Source organism: Chrysochloris asiatica, unplaced genomic scaffold (assembly GCF_000296735.1).
Source record: "Chrysochloris asiatica unplaced genomic scaffold, ChrAsi1.0 scaffold00003, whole genome shotgun sequence".
NCBI classification, from domain to species: domain Eukaryota; kingdom Metazoa; phylum Chordata; class Mammalia; order Afrosoricida; family Chrysochloridae; genus Chrysochloris; species Chrysochloris asiatica.
Window position 1 is genome coordinate 180,528 of NW_006408521.1, and position 23,955 is coordinate 204,482.

The 23,955-nt window shown below is 41.5% G+C and overlaps 1 protein-coding gene across 4 annotated transcripts in view; it reads left to right on the plus strand.

Moving 5' to 3' along the window:
• The first annotated feature begins 285 nt into the window (after positions 1–285).
• The window catches only part of FAM13C (family with sequence similarity 13, member C), a 189,943-nt gene continuing 166,273 nt past the window's right edge, over positions 286–23,955 (plus strand). The window contains exons 1-4 of one of the 4 annotated variants that reach the window (XM_006831093.1): positions 286–611; positions 750–788; positions 13,730–13,786; positions 18,496–18,697. In XM_006831093.1, the coding sequence (XP_006831156.1) occupies positions 18,623–18,697 (75 nt within the window). In that variant the 5' untranslated portion in view covers positions 286–611; positions 750–788; positions 13,730–13,786; positions 18,496–18,622. Of the gene's footprint in view, positions 612–672; positions 789–13,729; positions 13,787–18,495; positions 18,698–23,955 lie in introns of those variants that run through there. The other 3 variants (XM_006831092.1, XM_006831095.1, XM_006831094.1) reach the window with 3 other exon arrangements.

A 23,955-nucleotide genomic window follows, 5' to 3' on the forward strand; every position in this document is an offset into this window, starting at 1 on the left:
CTCCGCGGCCCGCGACTGGGCGCTTCCTGTTAGGCACTGAAAATAACAGCGAAGACCAGATCGTGTCGATGCAGAATCCTTTTCCCTGGGCACTAAACACACACACACACACACACACACACACACACACACACACACACACACACACACACACACACACAAAACACAGTGCTAATGTCTCCCTCCCTCTTTCCTTCCCCTGCCCGCTTCTTCTGAAAGCAGAAATCTCTTGGAGCCTCAATCCTTCTAGGGGTGGGGGCGGAGGGGCATAGTCAAATTCGTTACAAAAAAGCAAATCTCCTGGGGAGCTCAGCACCTGGGCAAAAAGAGTTGGGAATTCCTATTTCCAATCCCCTGGGGCGGGGGAACGAAAGGCCTGGAATAAACACCGCGCCGGGCTGGTAAGGCTCGACTCGCGAGGCAACTCTCCTGTGCTCCTTGCGGGGTTCTCTGGGTCCCCGGTCCCGCCCCTCCACCACCGCCGCCGCTGCGCCCCGCCCCGCCCGGCTCAGTCCCCGCAGCCTCGCGGGCTGCCGGGCTTTGTGGTTCGCCCGTGCGGCTGGGCCCCTGCTGGGGGTGTCGTTACGAGCATGTGCAGACAGCAGCCCAAGGTAGAGCGAGCGTGCCGGGCGAGTCCTGAGACTAGGCTTGCAATGCCATGTTTGTGTATGTGTTCTAACTCCCGGAGAGCGACCAGGGAGACGGCTCCCCGGTCACACTTGGCTGATGTTTTCTTGTTTCTGTTTCAGCCTTCAGGATAATTCCTTCGGCAGCGCTGCTGTAACAGAGTAAGTGATTCTTGCGATTAAAATAAGACTTGCATGCTTTTTCTCGTGAAGGTATCCTTCACCCTCTCCAGCTGCTCTTCTGTTAGATGCATTGTCTCCTATAATCTGGAGCTGTACCGACCTCAAGACGTGCTGACTGATGGGCCCAGAAATCTTTACATGTTGAAAGGAGCCTTTTAGCGGCTGCGGGAGAGATACTGAAACAAGCTGAAGGCTTGGGGAAGCAGAATGCCCTCAGATCATGTTCTTGGAGCTAAGATATATCTATAATATATACATATATACATATATATATATTAAACCTATTTGGCATGTCAGAAAGGAAGCTTGGTTGTATTTTGCCAACATTGGTGTCAGTTTTCATGGAGTGCACACGGTATACATTTTACAACAAATAGGAAATGGGTGTGAAATTTCTTGAGCAGAATGCAAGCATGTGATAAACAGCTAAACTTATCCTCATCTTCTCCTGCCTCCACATTTTTAAGACACAGCAAAGTAAACTTTTCTTGCATGCCTTTGCCATTTTTATCTTCTGACCTCAAAGGTCTGGCTATGAGAATAATGATTCATTTGGTCCTATGATGATAACTGTTGATTAGGACAGCTAACACCATTTGAATTTGGAATGAAGGAGGGTAATGTTTTACTTAAGACCAACAGGCATAGTATTGTTAAATAGATATTTATATATAGTTCATGGTTTTAATTTTCATTATCCCTTTAAAAATATGTTCTAGTAGTACTATACTATAGACATCGAAAATAATAGAATGTTGGCTACTAAATGTAAATCGTGTGTGTATGTATATATACACATATACACATACAAATACACATATATGCAAGTAATACATATAAGACATCTAGCAAGCTTTTTCTACACTAACTCACGTTGCTTACTTTACTTCTGGAGTCTTTCTGTGGAAGTCTTTCTAGCTCTTCAGGAAATATGGATGTGCATCTTTATGTAAGGATAAGTATTGGACTGCTAACCACAAAGTTGGCAGTTGGAGCCCATCAGTCTTTCTTTGGGAGAAAGATGAGATTTTCTGTTCCCCTAAAGATTTACAGCTCGGAATCCCGACTCGGTGGCACACCACTCCCACCACCATATTTGTTGTTGTTAGATGCTGTTGGGTGTTGAGTTCCGACTCACAGCGACCCCTCTGCACAACACAATGAAGCACTGTCCTGTTCTACACCATCCCCACAATCACTGTTACACTTGAGCCCATTGCTGATGACAGTCCATCTCCTTGGGGGTCTTCCTTCTTCTTTTTTGTTGACCCTCTACTTTACCAAGCATGATGTCCTTCTAAGGAGCATTCTGATTGTACTTCTTCCAACACAGATTTGTTTGTTCTTCTGGTAGTCCATGGTACTTTTAATATTCTTCTCCAATATCAGAATTCAAATGCATATTATGCTATATTATGAGATTATAAATGCATATCAGTTACATATATGTGTGTAAATAAATATTGGTTGATATAGAAAGCCTAACTACCTTGAGAGATGTTTGCTAAAGTTCCATAGGAGGGAAGTAAGTAGATATATTTTGAGTTTCACATCCTACCACTGTCTCAACGTCTTGGTGATAGAAGGGTACCATTCCACAATCCGTCTCAGCACCTCTGGTTTCCCACTTTCTTATGTTTCTCGGGTTGGGTGTTGTTTTCTCCTGCTGTCCAGCTTTGAGTTCGCTTACATGGAATCACTTTTTTTAAAGTCAGGCTTGATTTTATAAGATGTAATACGATAGTCTCATCTAGATCCCATCCTGCTAATTAGATTGCTTGATAACCTCTACAGCATCTTTGCTTTTTCTAAAAACCTGAGAGAGGAGGCAGGATTCTTGCCAAGGTATGTAGGCCAAAGATGAAGTGTTTTCTTCTGGGTTCTGGTACTCAGGTACTGACTTCCTCCCTTTGCTGTGCCTATAAGCACCAAGTGCTTTCTGGGCCTGATTTTCAGAAACCCTGTGAGGCTGAATCCCTTTGGTTTGCCAGAAGCTTAGCAGCTTCAAAATGGAGACACTTCCAGACTGTACATGGGCAGTTAAAAACCAAACCAAACAACATTTCACAGTTAACTGCTGGGGAGAATCTGGTACTTTGTCTCTGGACACCACCCACGGAGTTTTAATTGTATAAGATCATGTTGTTGCTTTTAGAAAAGTGACAGTGATTTATTTTTAAATACACTGAATGACAATTGGAATACCTCATGATTAATTTACAAAAATCTAAGGAACTATTGAAAACAACCAAAAGCTTTATGCTTGTAACATAGCATGTATTAGGATTAATCCACAGCGCCACACCAGAACTTCTCCCTAGCGCATAGGAACCTTATTTTCTTGGTTCTCTGGACCTGTCCACATGGCCAGCAGTACTAGGGTGCCCTATATGGAGATGTGGGCATCACAGAAGGTCAGAAAATTCTGTAGGAGGCCTTTGTGTACACAGAAGAAGCACTTTCTACTAGTATGTTTTGGATACAAGAAAACTTCCTGTTACTCCTTCCCCATGTCCTACTCCCGAATTCACCCACTGATTTTCTTCTGTGTCTGAAATTTCACTGAGAGATGATTTCTTTTAAATTAAGGCCTCAGTGGTGAGCCTTAGTAATAACATGGAAATTTAAAAGTATATGTGGATTCAAGTTGTTATACTTTCACATAAATTATTCTGTCAGAGATTCTAACCTAACACAATTCTGCTTGGCCAACTGTGGGTGGGGGGTGGGGTGGGGTGGTCTTCAAAGGGTCAGAGGGAAGAGAAGTTGGAAGAGATTCAAGAACAGTTTGTATTCACTTCTCATTTTTTCCCAGGGTTGGCATTGTCTGTAACTCTTGGTCAATGCATATTTTTTTCTACTCAAATTCCTCCAGGATTGAAATGGCCTTGACCTTTCATCTGTATCGTCAGCACCCTTTGCTCAGTTATTTTTCCAGGGTCATTTCCTATGTTGTCCTGCTATCCAGCTATTTGAGCGTGAAATGAATGCTGGCTAGTTACCATCTGATGGTAACCACAAGGTCAGCAGTTCAAACCCACCAGCCATTCTGAGGGAGAACAATGAGGTTTTCTGCTCCCGTAACAATTTGCAGCTTCATGAACCACATATAGGATTGACAGTGATGTGTCTATATCACTTTGATGGCAGTGGGTTTGGTTTGGTTTGTTATCATCTGATGTTGTTGTTAAGTGTCATCAAGTTGGTTCTGCCTCACAGCAACCCTGTATGGGGTTTCCAACGAGCAGCTGGTGGGTTCGAACCTCCGACTCTGTGGTTCAAACTGACCTTGCAGTCCAGTGCATTATCCCACAGTACCACAAGTCTTAACTTGATTTGATGGCATTGGGTTTATTTGTTTTTGTTTGTTATCATGTGATGTAAGGGTTCTCAAACCCAACCGATCATCCAAATCACCCAGAGGTCAGGGAAGGGGGACCTGTGAAAATAGTTTCCCAGGCTTTCTCCCAAGTAAAAGAGAGGAATGCATGAATGTGTTGGAGTCAGCCCAGCATTGGTCTGGGTTTGGGAAAGCTTTGTTGTTGTCCTTAGCTACCTTTGTGTTTGCCCCTTCCCCTCTCAACAGAAGTCACCACTGACCAGCCCTCAGTTGCACATTAGATCATTGGCATTCCTAGGGTATTCACAGGCTAATTTTTGGAAGTAATGTTTTCTGTATTGTTGTTGGTAAGCACCATTAAGTCCGTTCTGATTCGTAGCAACCCAGAAGCATCTGGTTTGTTTGAAGTGCCAGCCTAGTGGTTACAGTTACAAGTCCAGTGCTTATCCTATAGCATCACACCAGGACTCTATTTTCTGCGTGGAAGGCAAGAATTCTACCACCCAACCACCAGTGTTCCCATTGGAAACCTTTGTTCTTGGTAAGTGCCTTGGAGTCGATTCCAATTCGTATAGACCCTATTATATAGGAGGGTTTCTAAGGAGTGACTGGTGGGGTTGAACCACCAACCTTGTGGTTAGCAGTCCAGTGCTTATTGTACAGCATCAGTAGGCCAGTATTAAACTAATTAGAGGTATTTGATAATGTATTGTTGTTGTTATGTGCCGTGGAGTCGGTTTCATCCTTTCTGACTCATAGCGACCCTGTACAGGGTTTCCGAGGCTGTAAATCTTTACAGGAGCGGAAAGCCTCATCTTTCTCCCGTGGAACAGCTGGTAGTTTTGAACTGCTGAACTTGAGGCTCGCAGCCTGATTCGATTCGTAACCACTACGCTAACAGAGCCCCCGTGCGTCTGGTTTAAAAAAAGCGTCTGGTTTAAAAACTCACATTCCTGGACCCCACCCTCTGAGGGTTGAGCTAGGGGGCTGGGAGGCAGAAGTGTGGTGTTGTAACCGGCACTCCAGGAGGTGCTAATGGGAGTAGTTGTGGAATCCACTGGAGTTAGCATTTCTGTAATCTTGCCTTCAGAGAGTAAGGTGACTAGAATTCCTCTTCCAGCACTGACCAACTATATTTCATCTAAGAAGAAACTCTTCTTACTTACCCAATGTGGAAAAGAGAACTTCTCATGGGCGCGTCTTTCCCCATCATTATTCTAAGGAACAAGTGGTTCTTAGTTTATGAGCACTGGGAACAGACTGAAATGGATGTTTGGTTTCTGCTTTTCTGGGCTTAGGGACATGGAGCAAAAGTGACACAGATGCCACTTTTAGATACCTTGAAGTCCTGGGGAAATCTTTATGCTTCTGAGGGGAGCTCCTACCTCGCAGAGCTGTTGTTGTTGCTGTGTGTCGTGGAGTCGGTTCTGACCCATAGCGACCCTGTACAGGGTTTCCGAGGCTGTAAATCTTTACAGGAGCAGAAAGTCTCATCTTTCTCCTGCGGAACAGTTGGTAGTTTCAAACTGCAGCCCAATTTGAAACCACTACGCTACCAGAGCTCCTTTATATTTAGAGTAATTTTTCTTATTGTTGTTTAGTGCCACAGAATTGGTTCTGACTCATAGCAACTGTGTATAGGGTTTCCAAGGAGCAGCTAGTGGGTTTGAACTGCTACCTTGTGGTTTGCAGTCCAGCGCTGATCGTAAAGTACCACACCAGAAAAAAATGATGCCAAAGGTACAGTATCCCCTTTCCTCTGCATACATTTTCTCCTATGACCATGCCATAATTGATGAGGCAATATTGATACATTATTATTAAAGACCACTAGGGTTCCATAGTTTTTATAGCAATGTGGGTTTTAGCTAATGCAAAATGCCATGTATCCACCATTACAGTATCATAGAGAATAATTTCACTGCCCTAAAAATATTCAGTGCTTCACCTATTCGTCTCGATCCCTCTCTCCCAGAACCCCTGGCAGTCCCTTCTTTCTTACTGTCTTTGTAGTTTATTAGGTTCTGTGGACTATGAACTGCAAGGTTGGTGGTTCAAAGCCATCAGCCACTCCTCAGGAGACAGATGAAGTTGTATGCTTCTGTAAAGATTTGCAGTCTCAGAGACTCTATGTAGGATCACTATGAGTCAGAATTCACTGAATGGCAGTGAGATTTTGCATTTAGAGTTTTTGTTTTTGTTTTTTTGTTTTTCACTGTTTCTATAGTCTTACCTTTTCCAGAATGCCATACAGTACTTAACTTCTTTTAGACTGGTTCCTTTGACTTAGCAATATCCATTTAAGGGGCTCCCATGTCCTGATGTGGTGCTGTGGGCTAATGCATCAGACTGCAAAGTTGTTTGAACTGTAAGGTCGGTGGTTCAAGCTCACCAGCTGATCCTTGGAAACCCTATACAGAGTTGCTATGAGTCGGAATCGACTTGTCGGGCACTTAATAACAACAATAATATGTGTTTTTTGTAACTTGATCATTCGTTTCCTTTTATTGCAGAACAATGGAGCAACACAGTTTGTTTGAATCTCAAGGTTTGCTTGTCTATTCATCTGCTGAATAATGTCTTGGTTGATTTCAGTTTTTAGAAGTCATGAATTAAGCTGCTATAAGCATTTGTGTGCAGGTTTTGTGTGGAAACAAGTTTTTAGTTCATCTGGGTAAATACATAGGATCATGATTGTTGGGTTGTCTGTAAACTTATGTTTAGCTTTGTAAGACATTGTCAGACTGTCTTCCAAGGTGGCTGAGCCACTCTGAATACTCCTCAGCAGTGAAAAGAGGCTTTCTATTGCTTCACATACGCCTCAGCAGTTGAGAATGTCAGTGTTTTAGATTTTAGCCATTTTTATAGGTGTGTAGTATCTCATTGTTATTTTACTTTGCAATATACTAATAACATGTGAGGAGTCCTCATGTGGCACTGTAGGATAAGCACTCGACCTCAAGGTCGGTTTGAAGTGCAAGGTGGGTAGTTCAAACTCACCAGCTGCTCTTCAGAAACTCTTTACAGGGTTTCCATGAGTCAGAATAACTCCACAGCACTTAAAAACAACAATAACATATGGAGCCCTGGTGGCAGGTTAAGCGCTCTGCTGCTTTCTAAAAGGTTGAAGGTTGGAGCTCATCGGCTGCCTCATAAATAAGCTATGACGTGCTCTTGTAAATAATACTAAAAGCCCCACCCCCATCTCATTGATTCTGACTCATAATGCTTCTATATAGAATTTCTCAGTCTGTAAATCTTAATGGGAGCAGACAGTCTCATCTTTCTCCCACGCAGCAGCTGGTGGGCTTGAACTGCCAAACTTGTGGATAGCTGTCGTACAGTGCCACAAAGCCCTACGGAGTAGTTTACTCTGTCTTCAGGTCTCCTGAGTCAGGATTGACTCCAAGGCACTGGGTTTGGTGCTGACAGATGACATTGAGTTCGCTTCCCACCTTTGGTGTCTGGTCAAATCCTTTTTTCATTTTTTGAGTTGTTTTATTTTTTTAAATTGTTGTGTTGTTCTTTGTATATTGTATATACAACAGCTTTATCAGATATGTGTTTTGCAAACACTTTCTTCTAGTCTGTGGTCATATGGTTTTTCTGTTTTTGGTTGACACAGGAAGTAAAACTCCAAATAGAGAAACAAGTACCAGTTTTAAGTATTTCACTGTAAATGATCACAAGGATCAATGACTTACATACATACTGTCTGTTGTTGTTAAGGGCCATCGAGTTAATTCCGACCCATAGTGACCCTGTATAGGGCTTCCAATGAGCAGCTGGTGAGCTTGAACCACCGACCTTACAGTTCAAACGACTTTGCAGTCTGACACATTATCCCACAGTGCCACACCAGCATGAAAGATTTCACAACTGAGAGTTCAGGTGATGAGAATTGCAAAAGAAGTCATCTAATAGAAAGGAGGCTTTCGTTATTTTTTTTTGAACTATCAAAAACAAGGAGCTCTGGTAGAGTAGTGGTTACGACTTGGGCTGTGAACCTTAAGGTCAGCGGTTCGAAACTACCAGCCGCTCCGCGGGAGAAAGATGAGGCTTTCTACTCCCGTAAAGATTTACACCCTCGGAAACCCTGTTCAGGGTCGCTATGGGTCGGAACCGACTCTACAGCACTTAACAACAACAACAACATCAAAAACAATAAGAAAAACATTGTAACCAACCAACACACAGACACATACAAAATACAAATAAAGTTCATGGAACAATACTTAACTTGTATTGTTATACACTGCTATTTTCTGTAAAAAAAATTTTAAAGTGGTTGCATTTGTCTAATGCCAGGACTAACAAATGGATCGCAGTCTGTAGTTTGAAAACACTGCTCTAGAAGATGTCAAGTTCTGAAAATCTCAGAGGGAGACCCTGAAAGGGTTTGGTCTTTAAATTCCCCCTAGGAAGAGTCCTGGTGTGGCACTGTAAGGTAAGTACTGGACTGCTAACCACGAGGCTGGCAATTCAAACCCACCAGCAGCTTCTCGGAAACCTTATACAGGGTCACTAAAAGTTGGAACCATCTCGATGGCCTTTAACAACAGCAATGTGAGGATGCCTCTGGGTGCTTATCCTGTGCTGATTTTCTTCCAGGAGTGGGGCGATCTGGATATGGGTCCCTGCTCTTGAATCCAGTTTCATAATAGGGACAGTGTAGTACATTTACAGGTGGTGCCTAGGCAAGAACCCTATAGAGCTATCAGAGTTATGTGCGAGTCAAACTGTGCCTCAAAGGAATTCTCAGAAGTCGGTTACCAGGCCTTTCTTCTGATGCACTTCTGTGTGGACTTAAACTTTAGCAGGCCATTGTGTTAATGGTGCACACCACCCAGGGACTTCAGAACAATCAGAGAGGGACTGTTAATTGACTAGAAGTTGATGCTCTTTATCAAAGCAAATGAAAACTCTAGTAAAAGAACGTTCATAGGTGTGCCTTGTAAGCCAGTTGTTAAGAGCCATACAGTCACTTCTGATCGACAGTGACCCTTTGTAGGATTTCCCAGGAGCAGTTAGTGGGTTTGAATTGCCAGCTTTGCAGTTAGCAGTCCAGTGCTTGTCCTATGATGCCACACCAGGACTCTAAGCAGTCCAGTTGTTGTTACTGAGTGCCATCGAGTAGGTTCTGATTCATAGTGACCCTGTCTGTATAGGGTTTCCCAGAAGCGGCTGGTGAGTTTGAACAGCCGACCTTGGGGTTCAAAACGATCATGTGGTCCAGCACATTATCCTGCAGTGCCACACTAATGAGTTTCCCAGGAGCAGCTGGTGAGTTACAACCACTGACCTTGCGATTTAAATGACCTTTTGGTCCAGTGCATTATCCCACAGTGCCACACTAGTACTCCAGCACTCCAGTTGTTGTTGTTGTTGTTAAGTGCCATCGAGTTGGTTTCAATCCATGGTGACCATGTATAGCGTTTCCAAGGCCCACTGGCTTTGCGGTTCAAATAGACTTTGGGGTCCAGCACATTAACCCACAGTGCCAAAGTCCAGTAGGGAGATCTATTTCAGTTGCTATATCTGTGAACTTGGAATTGAGTTTTCTAGAGTAATGATTGGAATTTTTCAGTAGACCTTAAAATTGAATCAGCGAATTAGGTCCAGTCTTAGACCAGAAAGCATCTGCAACTTTTTATGTTTTGATGCCAAGTTTCCATTTTAACTAATTGTACTTTGAGGAGAAAGATTAATAAATCAAATAAGGGGGAAAAAACTAAGTTCTTGCCAAATTCCCAAACAATAGGTATTGTTGAGCTGTAGTGTTGAACCTCTAGTTGGGTCCAGTTCTTTGGAAACAGCAATTGTAGATTTTTGTTCTTTACTATTATTTATTTATTTATTTTTAACTTGGTTGCTTCTATGGGGAAACATTTTTATTTGCATTACAAAGCCCGGATGATCTATTCAAATGCAAGTCTCTAATGGAAGAGAACAAAGCGATTCTTGTGAATGTAATGGTTGTTTTTCCTGTTATGGACCAAGTGGGTTACTGACAAATCAGAAACATGTGAAAGCAAGGAAATTTAGTTCATTTTGTTAAGATGTATTAAGTGGCACATTTTGCTAAGCTGACCAATATTTTTAATTGCCAGTAGAATACAATATTTCATCAGGTAGAGAGGGTTAGAGCCAGTAAGTGCCTTTGTTTAATTTACTACAAAACCATAATTTAAAAGGATTCACTGGATAAGAGAACTGGAGCTATAATGCGTTTGTTTTGTGGCTAAATTATACCCCATTGCCAGTGAAGAATATTTTTAGATTTCAATTACTGCATACAGTATAAATATTACATGATGGTTATTTTTATTTTATTGTACACTCAGTACAGTGAGGAGATCTGGGTCTAGGTCTGTTTTCAACCCGGTATCCTTTAAGAGCTAAGTGTGGGTCTCTGAATTGCTTGTTACTTTTGAAGATGAAAAAAAAATACAAAAAATAGTAGGCATTTAATGAAGTTAATAGGAATTGTTGTTGTTGTTGTTATGTGCCGTGGAGTTGGTTCCGACTCATAGCAACCCTGTGCAGGGTTTCCGAGGCTGCAAATCTTTATGGGAGCAGAAAGCCTCAGCTTTCTCCCGCGGGACAGCTGGAATTAGGCATTTTTAACTTGTTGTAAACCAAAAGATTGGTGGTTCAAACCCACTAGCCATTCTGTGGGAGACAACACATGGCAGCTTTTTCCTGTAAGGTTTAAAAACCAAAGCCCCTGCCATCAAATGATTCTGACGCAACCACCTGTTTGTTGTGGTTACTAAAAGCCTTCCAGCCAGTTCTGACTCAAAGAGGTCCGGTTTCCAAGGAGCCCCTGGTGAGTTTGAACTGCCCTATACAGGGTCGTTAAGGGTCAGAACTGACTCAATGGCACTTCACAACAACAACCTTGCAGTTACCAGTCCACTGTTGATCCTATGGCACCACACCAGGACTCCTATAACTTGCTTGTCGTTGTTAGGTGCCATCAAGTCGGTACTTACAGCGACTCAACAGAACAAAACATTGCCCTGTCCTGGGCCAACCAGCCTCACAATTTTTGCCACATTTGAGACCATTGATACTGTCATTTTGCCAATCCACCTTGCTGGGGGTCTTCCTCTTTTTCTCTGACCCACCACCTTACCAAACATGATATCCTTCTCCAGTGACTGGTCCCTCCTGACAATATGTCCCAAGTATGAGAGATGAAGTTTGGCCATCCTGGACTCCAAGGAGCACTCTGGTTGCACTTCTTCCAACACAGACCTGTTGGTTCCTTTGGCAGCCCATGGCACTTTCAGTATTCCCCTCCAACACCATAACTCAAAAACATCAATTCTTCTATGGTCTTCCTTATTCACTGTCCAGCTTTCACATACATATGAGGTTATTGAAAATACTATGGTTTCGGTCAGGTGCACCTTAGTCCTCAAACTGACATCTTTTTGCTCTTCAACATTTTTAAAAGGTCTTGTGCAGCAGATTTGCCTAATGCAATATAAAACGTCATTTGATTTCTTGGCTGCTGCTTCTGAGAGTGTTGATAGTTCATCCAAGAAGAGTGAAGTCGTTAACAACTTCAGTCTTTTCTCCATTGATAAGAATGTTGTTTATTGGTTCAGTGGTAAGGATTTTTGTTTTCTTTACATTGAGATGTAATCTATACCAAGACTGTGCTCTTTGATCTTCATCAGTAAATGTTTTAAGGCCTCTTCACTTTCAGCAAGCAAGGTTGTATCATCTGCATATCGCAGGTTGTTAATGAGTCTTCCTCCAATCCTGATGCCACATTTTTCTTCATAGAAACCAACTTCTCAGATTATGTGCTCAGCATACAGGTTGAATAAGTATGGTGAAAGAATACAACCCTGTTGCACACCTTTCTTCATTTTAAAACATTCAGTGTTCCCATGTTCTGTTCGAACAACTGCCTCTTGGTCCTTGCTGTTACGTCTTTCTCCCTCAAAGCAGCTGGTGAGTTTGGGTTAGTAGCCAAGTGCGTAACCATTGTGCCACCAGGGCTTCTGTCATAAAGATTGTTGTTGTTAAGTGCTGTTGAATTGGTTCTAACTCCTAATGACCCTGTATAGGGTATCAGAGGAGTGGCTGGTAGGTCCTACAGCACGTCACCAGGGCTCCTAGCAGAACCTCCACAAGAGGAGACAGGACTGTTACTGCTACTGTGGTCTGTAAGGTGCTGCCAAGTCGGTTCTGATCCATAGCGACCCTGTATAGGGTTTCCGAGGAGAAGCTGGTGAGTTTGAACTGCCAACCTTGCAGTTCAAACTGACCTTGTGGTCTAGTGCTTATCTTATATAGAACCACACCAGGACTCTACTGATGTATTTACAGCCTAGGAAACCTGATAGGGCAGTTCCTCATCCTATAGGCTTGCTCTGAACAGGAAGCTACTTGGCGGCAGGCATACAACAGTAATATAACATTTTTATCCAAGTCTGTGTCCACAATGGATTGGGATTAAAATCCAACGTGGTAATTTTTACACCTCATATAGTTTGGAAGCACAGCTCCAATGCTTACTGTAGTACCTAGAATGCAGTGAATGCTTATTTAACTATTTTAAGGACCAGACATTCTGAGGGGTCAGAGTTAGGGATTCAACTCAAGTTTTTATTGAGTGTCTGCTTTGGGGTAGTGCTGGGCTAGGAACTATGGTGATGTGTCTAGAAAAAGAATTTACAGTTATTTCTTCTCATGGAATTAACAACTCATTAAAAAAGTCTCTGAAGTGCAAAACAATTAAGTAATGATGTGAGACAGGATGTAAGTGGTTACTAAAACTTCAGAATGAAGAGTCAACACTCAAGCATTAAAACTGGAACCAGGCAGGTGGTGTAGACTTGTCAGGGAACGTTCATGGAGCCTTCGGAACCTGACTTGGCCAACGAAGATTGAACAGGAGTTGAAGGTGGAAAAAACCATTCCATTCTGGGGTGGGGGTGGCGTGAAATAGCTGAAAACAGGAACAAATTGCCCCAGAGACTCTAGTGTGAAGGAATGGTCTATTCTCCACAAAAATTCCCACTCCAGATTCCTCTTGGCAGTGTACAGCACTGGAGATCTTTCAATATGGAAGAGTCTAGAATTTTTCATCAGGTTAATAAAGGAAATATTGTGAAAAGAAGGGCTTAAAGTCTGGAGGCCAATTTGGAGGCTACTCAAGTAAGCCAAATCAGAGCCTCTGTGGTCTGGGACAGGCAGAAGCAGGGCATATGGAAAATGACATGTAGTAGAGTTCCTTGTGAACCAACGCCAGTTCACCCGTCTTGGTGCCTGATGTTCCTGTACATACTGCGACCACTAAGGTAATTTTAGAGTAGATGAAACAGAGTATTGGAGGGGAAAAAGGAGAGTCCCATATGTTTATGAGCTAAAGCTCACATGATATGAAAAGGGTGGTATTTTTGTCTAGTAGACTTGTTGAGAATGGAAACTGGTTTGGGGAAGAGCAGTGGGGGTCTTTCTGTGTTTTTAGTGTGACATATGTCTCTAGAGGTAATTCTAGAGGATTGCTGCTGCTGGACAGACAGGTGGGTCTGACACAGTGTTTGTTCCTTCTCCCCAGGTGTGAGGAAGACACAGTCACTCTACATGAAGACCAGACTGATTGTTCCAGTCTCAGGTACAGCTCACTATGGCTTGGTTCTCGTTTGTGAAGGACAGACACTACACACCTTTGGATTCTAATTATTTATTCATGCGTCTTGTCTTTTTTACTAGATATTGTTAGTAAGGGACCTTTCCTCTTAGGTACTTTTGGATTTCCCACTTAGCACACAATACAGTGCTGGCATAATATGTAATAAATGCCTGCTGAGTAGACCACTGAGTTGCTCGTCTTAATGTTCCCATAATACACCTGAAGGAAGAGGCCCTAAATTTATTTCTCAAACATGGTATTGTGTGTCTGGAATCATAGTTAACCCTTTCTTCAACATTTGCTTTGTACAAGACACTTTGGGACATGATTTCATGAAGTGAGAGGAAGCTGATGTTTCTCTCCTCATTGTGTAGATGGAGAAACTGAGGCATGGAAGAATTAGAAGGCGTCCACGATAATAGAATCACTGTGAGGCAGAATTTGGACCTAAGTCTGTATTCTTCATAATCCACTTATTGGAAATTAGACATTTATCCAAGATCTGCTTTGTGTGCCACAAACCGTTCTAAATGAGGGGTGGAGAAAGACAAACGCCTGCTCCCAGGAATTCATTTTACTGGAGGAGATGGACAAGAGTATAGAAAATGACCAGACAGGGTGTTACGTGCTATTAAAGCTAAAGGTCAATAGAGAACATACTTGTAGTCCAGAGAGGCATCTGGGATGGTTCACTGAAGAAAGCTAAGCCTAACTTAAGGTGCTGTATACAGTTAACAGACCCCTGGTTGTGAACGGAAAGATTGGAGGTTTGAGCCCACAGAGAGGTGTTTTGGAGGGAAACCTTGGTAATTTGCATCTGAAAGACTGCAGCTATTGAAAATCCTATAGAGCACAGCCTGTTGTGACACACGTGGGGTTACCATGGGTCTGAATTGAGTTGATGGCAGCTGGTAGGTAGGTAAGATCAAGAAAAGGATCAGGTCACCAAGCAGACAGAATATTACACTGGGAAGCCACAGAGGGTAAAGGCAAGAGTTTGAGTTGATGGAATTGCCATCAGTTCAGGATGGTAGGAACACTGAGTGTTGGGTCGGGGTGAAGAAACACGGGTATCAAGAAATGAATCTGGAGAGATAAACAGAGACCAGATTTCAAAGGGTTTATATGCCGTGTAAGGACTTTGGAATGTGTTTTGGAGGCATTGGGAAGACTAAAAAGAAGTCTCATTTTTTTCTTTGCCAATAAGCACTTGCCTAAGGTCCCACATGAAAGCAACAATAGCTACTATTTATTAGGTGGTGGTTTGGGGCCAGCTTTTCACAGAGACTGCATTATCTCTGAAAGGTAGATGTTACCTCCATTTCATGGATGAAGAGAAGAGAGGTGAAGTGAAGTGACCCAGGCTACACAACTTAATAGGTGTGAGAACCTTTTAGACTTGTTCTTTGCAGAACACCATGCTCATTCTCAGTTATGATGATGCTGGTAAGTTGTTGTTGTTAGGTGCCATCTAGTCAGTACTAACTCATAGTGACCCTATGCACAACAGAACGAAACACTACCTGGTCCTGGGCTAACCTCACAATAGTTGCCATGCTTGAGCCCACCGATGCTGCTACTTTGCCAATCCATCTCGCCGGGGGTCCTTCTCTTTTTCTCCGACCCTCCACCTTACCAAATATGATATCCTTCTCCAGTGACTAGTCCCTCCTGACAATATGTCCGAAGTATGAGAGACGAAGTTTGGGCATCCTGGCCTCGAAGGAGCACTCTGGCTGCACTTCTTCCAACACAGAATTGTTGGTTCTTTTGGCAGCCCATGGCACTTTCAGTATTCTCCTCCAACACCATAACTCAAAAGCATCAATTCTTCTACGGTCTTCCTTACTCACTGTCCAGCTTTCGCATACATATGAGATTATTGAAAATACCATGGCTTGGGTCAAGCGCACCTAAGTCCTCAAGCTGACATCTTTGCTCTTCAACACTTTAAAAAGGTCTTGTGCAGCAGATTTGTCTAAGGCAATATGTCATTTGGTTTCTTGGCTGCTGCTCCCATGAGTGTTGATGGTTGATCTAAGAAAAATGAAGTCTTTGACAACTTCAAACTTTACTCCATTGATAAGAAAGAATGTTGTTTGTTGGTCCAGTGGTGAGGATTTTTGTTTTCTCTACATTGAGATGCAATCCATACTGAAGGCTGTGCTCTTTGATCTTCATCAGTAAGTATTTTAAGTCCTCTTCACTTTCAGCAAGGAAGGTTGTATAATTTGCATATCGCAGGGTAATGAGTCTTCCTCCAATCCTGATGCCATGTTTTTCTTCATAGAACCCAGCTTCTTGGATTATTTGCTCAGCATACAGGTTAAATAAGTATGGTGAAAGAATACAGCTCTGTCACATATCTTTCCTAATTTTAAACCATTTGGTATTCCCATGTTCTGTTTGAACAATTGCTTCTTGATCCATGTACAGATTCCTCTTGAGCCCAATTAAATGTTGTGGAATTATCATAATTTGCAATATTGTCCATAGCTTGCCATACATTTCATAACCTGTATTTTTTCTGATTCAGGGGAACCAATAGCATGTTAGAAGCATAGTTCTAAGGGTGACTTTTTAATTCAGGTGTTACATTTTTGTAATGGGAGAATACTCTTTGCTCCCTTTCCCTGCTTACTTGTCTTTCAAGTCTAGACGGTGAGTAAGATGACACTGAAATTTTGGGCACCTTGAAAACATGGAATAAAAACAACATCCTGGTATTATTTTAGGAATAAGTCTATAAAAAGAAGTGTTTTAGATTTGTGAAGCCACCTTTTGTCCCCCCTTCTTGGGTGTTCTAGAATCCTCCGTGAGCGGAGATGATTTAGGTAGCTGTGAAGGCAGCTGCTCTTTTTTTTTCCACACAGGGAAGTGGAGTACATGGATGAATATTATTTGTTTGAAGTGAGAGAAATGCAGTTCCTGGTGTGGCACCATAGGTTAAGCACTCAACCTCAAGATCTATTTGCACTGCAAAGTCGACGGCGGTTCAGACTCACTAGATGCTCTTCGGAAACTCTGTACAGGGTTGCTATGACTCAGAACTGACTCAAAAGCCCTTAAGAACAACAACTACAGTGTCGTCTCTGAGTCATGGTTTGACATTGATTTCTAATCCATTAGTGACAGAATTTTTTTTTTTTTTTAATTGTAAACAATCTTAATGAATAAACTTCATCCACTCAGATATTTAGGGCAATATTTAGATGGCCCGGTTGGGTAAAATTTGGCCCTTGCCTTTTATATTTTACCCAAGTAACATGCATCATCCTATTAAAATAAATCCTAATAAACCTTTTAAATGGGGGCAGTGGTGGTTCAGTGGTAAAATTCTTCCTTTCCATAGGGGAGACCCGAGTTCAATTCCCGGCCATTGCGTCTTGTGTGTAGTCATCACTTGTCTGTCAGTGTGACTTGCATTTTGCTAAATGCTGAACAAGTTTCAGTGGCGCTTGTGGTTGTAGACACACTAAGAAGAAAGTCTTTGGGTCTACTTCTGAACAATCAGCCAACGAGATCCCTTTGAATCACATTAGTCCAAATAGTTGTGAAGGGGTTGCCTTGAGTTAGAGGCCAACATAATGGGAGCTAACAACAAGAGGAAAACCTTTAAAGGCCTCTGAATGTTACAGAGAGATGAGTTAAACGAATGTTGTCAGTAAGGAGGAAGTATCAGGCCTTGGACCTAGAGCACAGGCATGAGAGTGTGGAGACTGGAATGACAGCTCTGGGTTGGTGTGAATTACCCTTCATTTAACTTTTGGGTTTCAGAGCCTTAAACTTGGAGTTGGGTGCTAATATCTAACCTGGATGTCTTGTATTATTCTTGTGAGAGGAAAGTATGACTCATGTTAAATCATTTTAAAAGTAGAAAAGTAAAAACAAATAATAATGCTATGTATATTGCTCCAAGTTTTATATATATATAGAAAGAGAGAGAGAGAGAGAGAGAGAGAGAGAGAGCAAGAGCTCTGGTAGCGTAGTGGTTATGAGTCGGGCTGCCAACCTCAAAAGTCAGCAGTTTGAAACTACCAGCAGTTTCACGGGAGAATGATTAGGCGTTCTGCTCCCATAAAGATTTACAGCCTTGGAAACCCTGTGCAGGGTCACTTTGAGACGGAACCGACTCCACAGTACTTAACAACAACAAATATATATATATATATATATGTATCCCAGGTGTGGCGGTGTAGGATAAACACTGGACTGCTAAACACAAGATTGTCATTGGAAACCCTGTACAAGGTCACTATGAGTCAAAACTGGCTCCATGACTCTTAAGAACAATTATATATAGAGAGACTTTTGGTGTGGTGCTGGATAAGTACTGGACTACTAACCACAAAGTTGATAGCTCAAGCTCACTGGCAACTCCTTGGAAACCCTATACAAGTCCAAGACACTAAACAAAAACAAATATATATAGTCATAGTCATGGAGTCCTGGTGAGGCACTGTGGGCTAATGCATCACACTGCAAAATCATTTGAACTGCAAGGTGGAGTTATATAAAGCATGAAATTCACATTTCTTAGTTTCCTTTTCATGTGAAACTTTCCAAGTCTTCACTAAAAATATTGCTAGGTATTGTATAAATGCAGCCACAGTGAATACCGCCAGCCTCCTTTTCCTGTAGTAGTGTATTCATTTTCTTTGCTCTTCTAAATTGGGCCTTTCTTGTTTTAGAGATGAAAACAATAAAGAAAATTACCCGGACGCTGGGGCGCTCCTAGATGAGCACCCGCCACTCTCGCGAGAGGCTCAGCAGCATGCAGAGCAGACCTTGCTGGTGGACGGTGTGTTGAGACCCAGCATGGGCAACTTCAAGTCCCGGAAACCTAAGTCCATCATCAAAGCAGACAACGGGAGGAGCCACGCAGAAAATCAGGTAGTAGACTCTGCTTTTCAAGCCTTTGCCAAAATTGATGCTTCTCGGGTGGGATCACAATTCTGGCATATGGTTGGAGTGCGTTATTTTGCAGGAGGTGATTTGGTGACTTGTCATTGAGTCATTGAGCGCATGGGTATTGCAGGCTTGGAGATGCTCTTGTTGGTGAACAGTTGGGTGCTCTGGGCATGCTAATAATGTACTTCCTTATTAATTGATGGAGTCCTTGGAAAAGGGAAATGGTTAGTAGTGCCAGCACTATGGTTCCTGTCACCCACCACCCCATGGACCTCCCCTCATATGTGACCCTACAGAATCCTTAGTAATGTTCAGTGTAAATTTTAATCATAGAAGACTATGTCATACATATAGCTTTAAATAGCTTAAATGCAGTATTTCTTAGATCATATAAATAACCATACCAAAATGGTTTTGTAAAATATTTCTACATTAAGTTACAACATTATTCATTGCACCATTATTGATATCGCAGTGGAAGCCTTATTTTGATTTTTCTCCTTTTCTACTAGTTCATTCTTAAATAAGTTATTGATATGGGTTCAAAAATACTAATTACCACAATATTTTAACTAAAACACCAGAAAATTTGACAGAAAATAGAATCAAATTTTTGACTCTGGAAACACGAGCGGCAGTGAAAGCAACAGCATGTGCTTGTAACACGTGCAGACGAAACCATATCACGTGAAGCATCATTGTCATTGAGTGATGATTACAACTGGGACTAGAGCACATTATATGGTTCAAAAAGTAAATGAGTTTAGAGTTTTAGCCTTGTATGTATATTGATACATGTAAGCTGAGCTTACAAACATGTTTTTATTGTTTTAACTAACTACAGGGATATAGTTTCTACTGAAACACATATAAAAGTTGTATACACCATCATGTTGTGGTAGTGTTATCTAGTGTGGTTTGAACCTCCCTAGTGTGTTGCATAGTGGTTTTTAATCGGGCTGCTAACCTCAGGGTCATCAGTTTGAAACTACCAGCTGTTCCGCTGGAGAAAGATGAAGCTTTCTGCTCCGGTAAAGATTTATAGCCTCAGAAACCCTGTACAGGATCACTATGAGTTGGAACCGACTCCATGGCACATAACAACAACAACAGTGTGTTGACAGCTAACATGCGTGGCAGCGGAAAGGTTATAGGTTCCAATTTACCCAGTGGTACCTTAGAAGATAGCCCTGGCTTGTGCTTTGGTTCAGTTAACCGGGGAGCACACTTGTATTCTCACAGCCATGGGGTTTCCGTGAATTACAGTGGACTGCTTGTTTTAAAATTGGTGTTCTTCATAACTGGATTTTGACATTGATTTAGAGCAGGGGCTTTGCTCTTTGAGGGGAGGGTGGAGGAAGAACTCTGCTCTCTTAGTCTTTTCGTTTATCCTGGATGATGCAGCTCTGACTCCTAATGGGGGATTCTGTTCATAAATGAAAAGTCCAGATTTGCCTTCAGTTGCTTAACAAAGATTTTGGGGATGGAACAGGATCGGGCAGTGTTTCATTCTGTTGTGCAAAAAGTGGCTATGAGTCAGAACCAACTCGATGGCACGTAACAACAACAACAACAACAACAACTTTCCTCATGCTGTAGGTTAGCAGTATGTTCAAGGGGGCTTCAAAAAGCACGTTGAAAGCTTTATTATCTTTTAATTCAGTTTTTCCATGAACTTTTTGAAGTGTGTATGTGCTGTAGTACCTGCTTATTTGAGGTTAATAATAATTTAAATGAGTGAATGGAGCATCTTTTCAATTAAATTCTGATAATAAACTTACAATGGTATATTTTCTACTTCTATAGAGATAAAACAAAGAAATTGATTTTTTTTAATTTTAAAAATCACTCAAATAATTGATGAAACTCTTAGATGAGATTATGAGTATAATCTACTTTAATATCACTAGAAGATTAATGTTCCCAATACAGATTAGACCTGTAATGCACCTAACATATTTTTTTGTTTTTGTTTTTGTTTTTTTGGTATAGATGCTCTACAAATGTTGACTTTACTTTTGTGTTACCATTTAATCTTAAAAATAATATTGGAGTCTCTAAGAATAATAAATTAATGATGTAGTAACTTTCAGTCCAACCTTGTTTAGCAAATGAGGTGATCTTCCTTTTCGAACAACTTTGGCGAGACAATTTATTTGACCTTTTGGTTTAATTGTGAACATTGTGCATTTTATCTCCTTCCTTCCTTGACACGGTAGCTTCCTTATTTAGTCAGGTCATTTTGCAGGAAGATGAAAATGACCTCGATCTTTGTGAAGAAGTATTGTGATGATCTTAAACAGGATAGAACTCTCACTGCAGACAGAGGGGAGCGTAAACAACATTAGAATTACGATCAGTTTGAGACTCTGCCTGCTATGTAAAGCACCCCAGGCCTTGTATGATTAGGAGTGTACTAACAGGGCTGCCCCAGAGTCCGCGCGGTCCTAGGAAGGCTAGGACCTTGAATTTGCCTGCCAGGGATCACCTGTGTCATATTGCACTGTGGGGTGGCCAGTCATCTCTCCTTTGTGGTCTGATCTCACAGAAATTGTACAAGAGTCACCTGTAACAAGGTGCCAATGTGGCATATAATCCCCAATCTGCGGTCCATACACAAGAGGATTTCAGGAGAAAGAAATGTTTAAATAGTCTTTGCTCATTCAATTCCAGTGCCCATGTACAGCGATGAAATCCGAAACTGTATTTCCCAGTTAACTCATGACATCTTTATCCTCTGTTTACCTCCTCGTAGTGATTGGAATCCTGGTGTGATAATGTGAGCTAATGAGTTGGACTACAAGGTCATTTTGAACCACAAGGTTGGTGGTTCAAGCTCACCAACCCCTCCTCAGAAATCACACACAGGGTCACTATGGGTCAGAATCAACTCGACAGTATTTAACAACAACAACATGCATAGTGATCACGAGCTGAGTCAGGAGAAAGATGATGCTTTCTGCTCCCATTAAGATTTACAGCCTCAGAAACCCTGTACAGGGTCACTATGAGTTGGAACCGACTCCATGGCACATAACCAACACCATCTATATCTGTACAGCTAGCGTTTTTTGCTTATAAATGACTGAGAGAATTTTGATAATATTAATTTAGGTCTTGTTGATTTTGCAGACATTTGACAGATATTTCCTATAATGAATACTATTTATAATAATATTGGCATCTCTAAGAATAAAAAATTCTTCATTATTATTAGTAGTATTATAAATAATACTATTAACTGACACTTATTTAAACTTTCACTGTGTTCTAGATATATTATTCCATGAAGTGAGTTTCTCATCTTTTTGTACAAATGGCAAAACTAAAGACCAGAGAGATTAGATAACTTGGTTAAGGTTACACAAACCATGTACATTTGAAAGAATGTCTAGTATTCTCCATAAAAGCAGTGTTTCAAAAATGAAATACCCAGATCTTCCAACAGTAAGCCTAGAGATTTAGCTACTTCTTTTAACTACGCACACCTTAATTTTTGTATAAAACCTAGGATTTCTCATTTGTTAGTTTTCTTCCCTTTGGTAGTGTACTGTGTTGCTAAGTAGTCATTTCTTAATTATGAAGGAAAATATTGAAGAGGCTTTTAAAAGTATTTTGTTTAATTTTTTTGTTTTCCTTTGTGATATTGATGATCTAAATCTAGATAAATGTTGTTTGAGTGGATGTTAGGTTCATTAGAATGTAAGTTCCTTGAGGCCAGTAGATCAGTTTGCCTGGTCTCTTGTTTTATTTCCAACACCAAGTAGTCACTCAGCATAATTGATGAGAGACTTAAAACTGCTAAGTTTGCTGTTGTGCTTAAGGGCTGCCAAGTTGGTTCTGACTCATAGTGACGCTGCGTAAGGTTTCCGAGGCTTTAAATCTTTGTGGGAGCAGAAAGCCTCATCTTTTTCTCATGAAGTGGCTGGTGGGCTCAAACTGCTGACCTTGTGGTTCCAAGTCCACTGCTTATCCTGTTGAGCCACAGCATTGCACATTTATGTGTGTATATATTGTTAAGTGCCATCGAGTCATTTCTGACTCATGGTGACCGTGTATGGGGTTTCTGAGAAGTGGGTCATTTGAATTGCCGACCTTGTCTTTCATAGTCTGTTGTTGTTGTTGTTATGTGCCGTCAAGTCGGTTCCGACTCATAGCGACCCTGTACAGGGTTTCCGAGGGTGTAAATCTTTACGGGAGTAGAAAGTCTCATCTTTCTCCCGCGGAGCGGCTGGTAGTTTCGAACCGCTGACCTTAAGGTTCGCAGCCCGATTCGTAACCACTACGCTACCAGAGCTCCTTCTTACTTACTTATTCTACAGCTCTGTGTGTGTGAGTATAGGCTTCAAAAAATGTGTAGAAAAATTCCATTAACTTTTGATTCCATTTTTCATGGACTTTTGAAGCCTGTTCATACATATATACATATACACATACATGTATGTTGTTGTTGTTAAGTGCCATCAAGAGAGAGAGTCTAGAGAGATTTGGAGATATATACATGCCCTGGTGATGCTGTATAATAAGCACTGGACTGCTTACCACAAGGTTGGCAATTCAAACCTACCAGCTAGTCCTCAGGGGAAAGATTAGACTGGTTGCTTCTGTAAGGATTCACAGTCTGGGAAACCCTATATATAGTTGTTATGGGTCAGAATAGACTTGCTGGAAATGGGTTTTTCATTTGGTGTATATATATATATATATTGTTGTTGTTGTTGTGATGTGCCGTGGAGTAGGTTCCGACTCATAGCAACCCTACACAGGGTTTCCGAGGCTGTAAATCTTTATGGGAGCAGACCGCCTCATCTTTCTCGTGCGGAACCGCTGGTAGTTTCGAACTGCTGACCTTGCGGCTCGCAGCCCAATTCGTAACCACTACGCTACCAGAGCTCCTTATATACATCTTTATTCAGTTGTTAGAAGATACATTTTAAAGAAGATATTACTCTCATACATATATAAAATAAAAACACATCCTATATTTTATTTAATTAATGAGGGAGCCAGTATGAAATTACAATGAACAATGTAACGCACATTTCTACTCCAATAAGGAATGCTGAAATATTTAGAAATGGATGCAAGATTGGCAGAGTAGGAAGTATGCTTAAGGCGGTAATCAATTACATCGCACTGGATACAATTTCCCTTTGTGTAGACAGGAATGATTTGCATCACCATGTGTTTCTATAAATTGGCTTCTATCTCTAGGGAGTTATGAAATATCCTAGTCACAG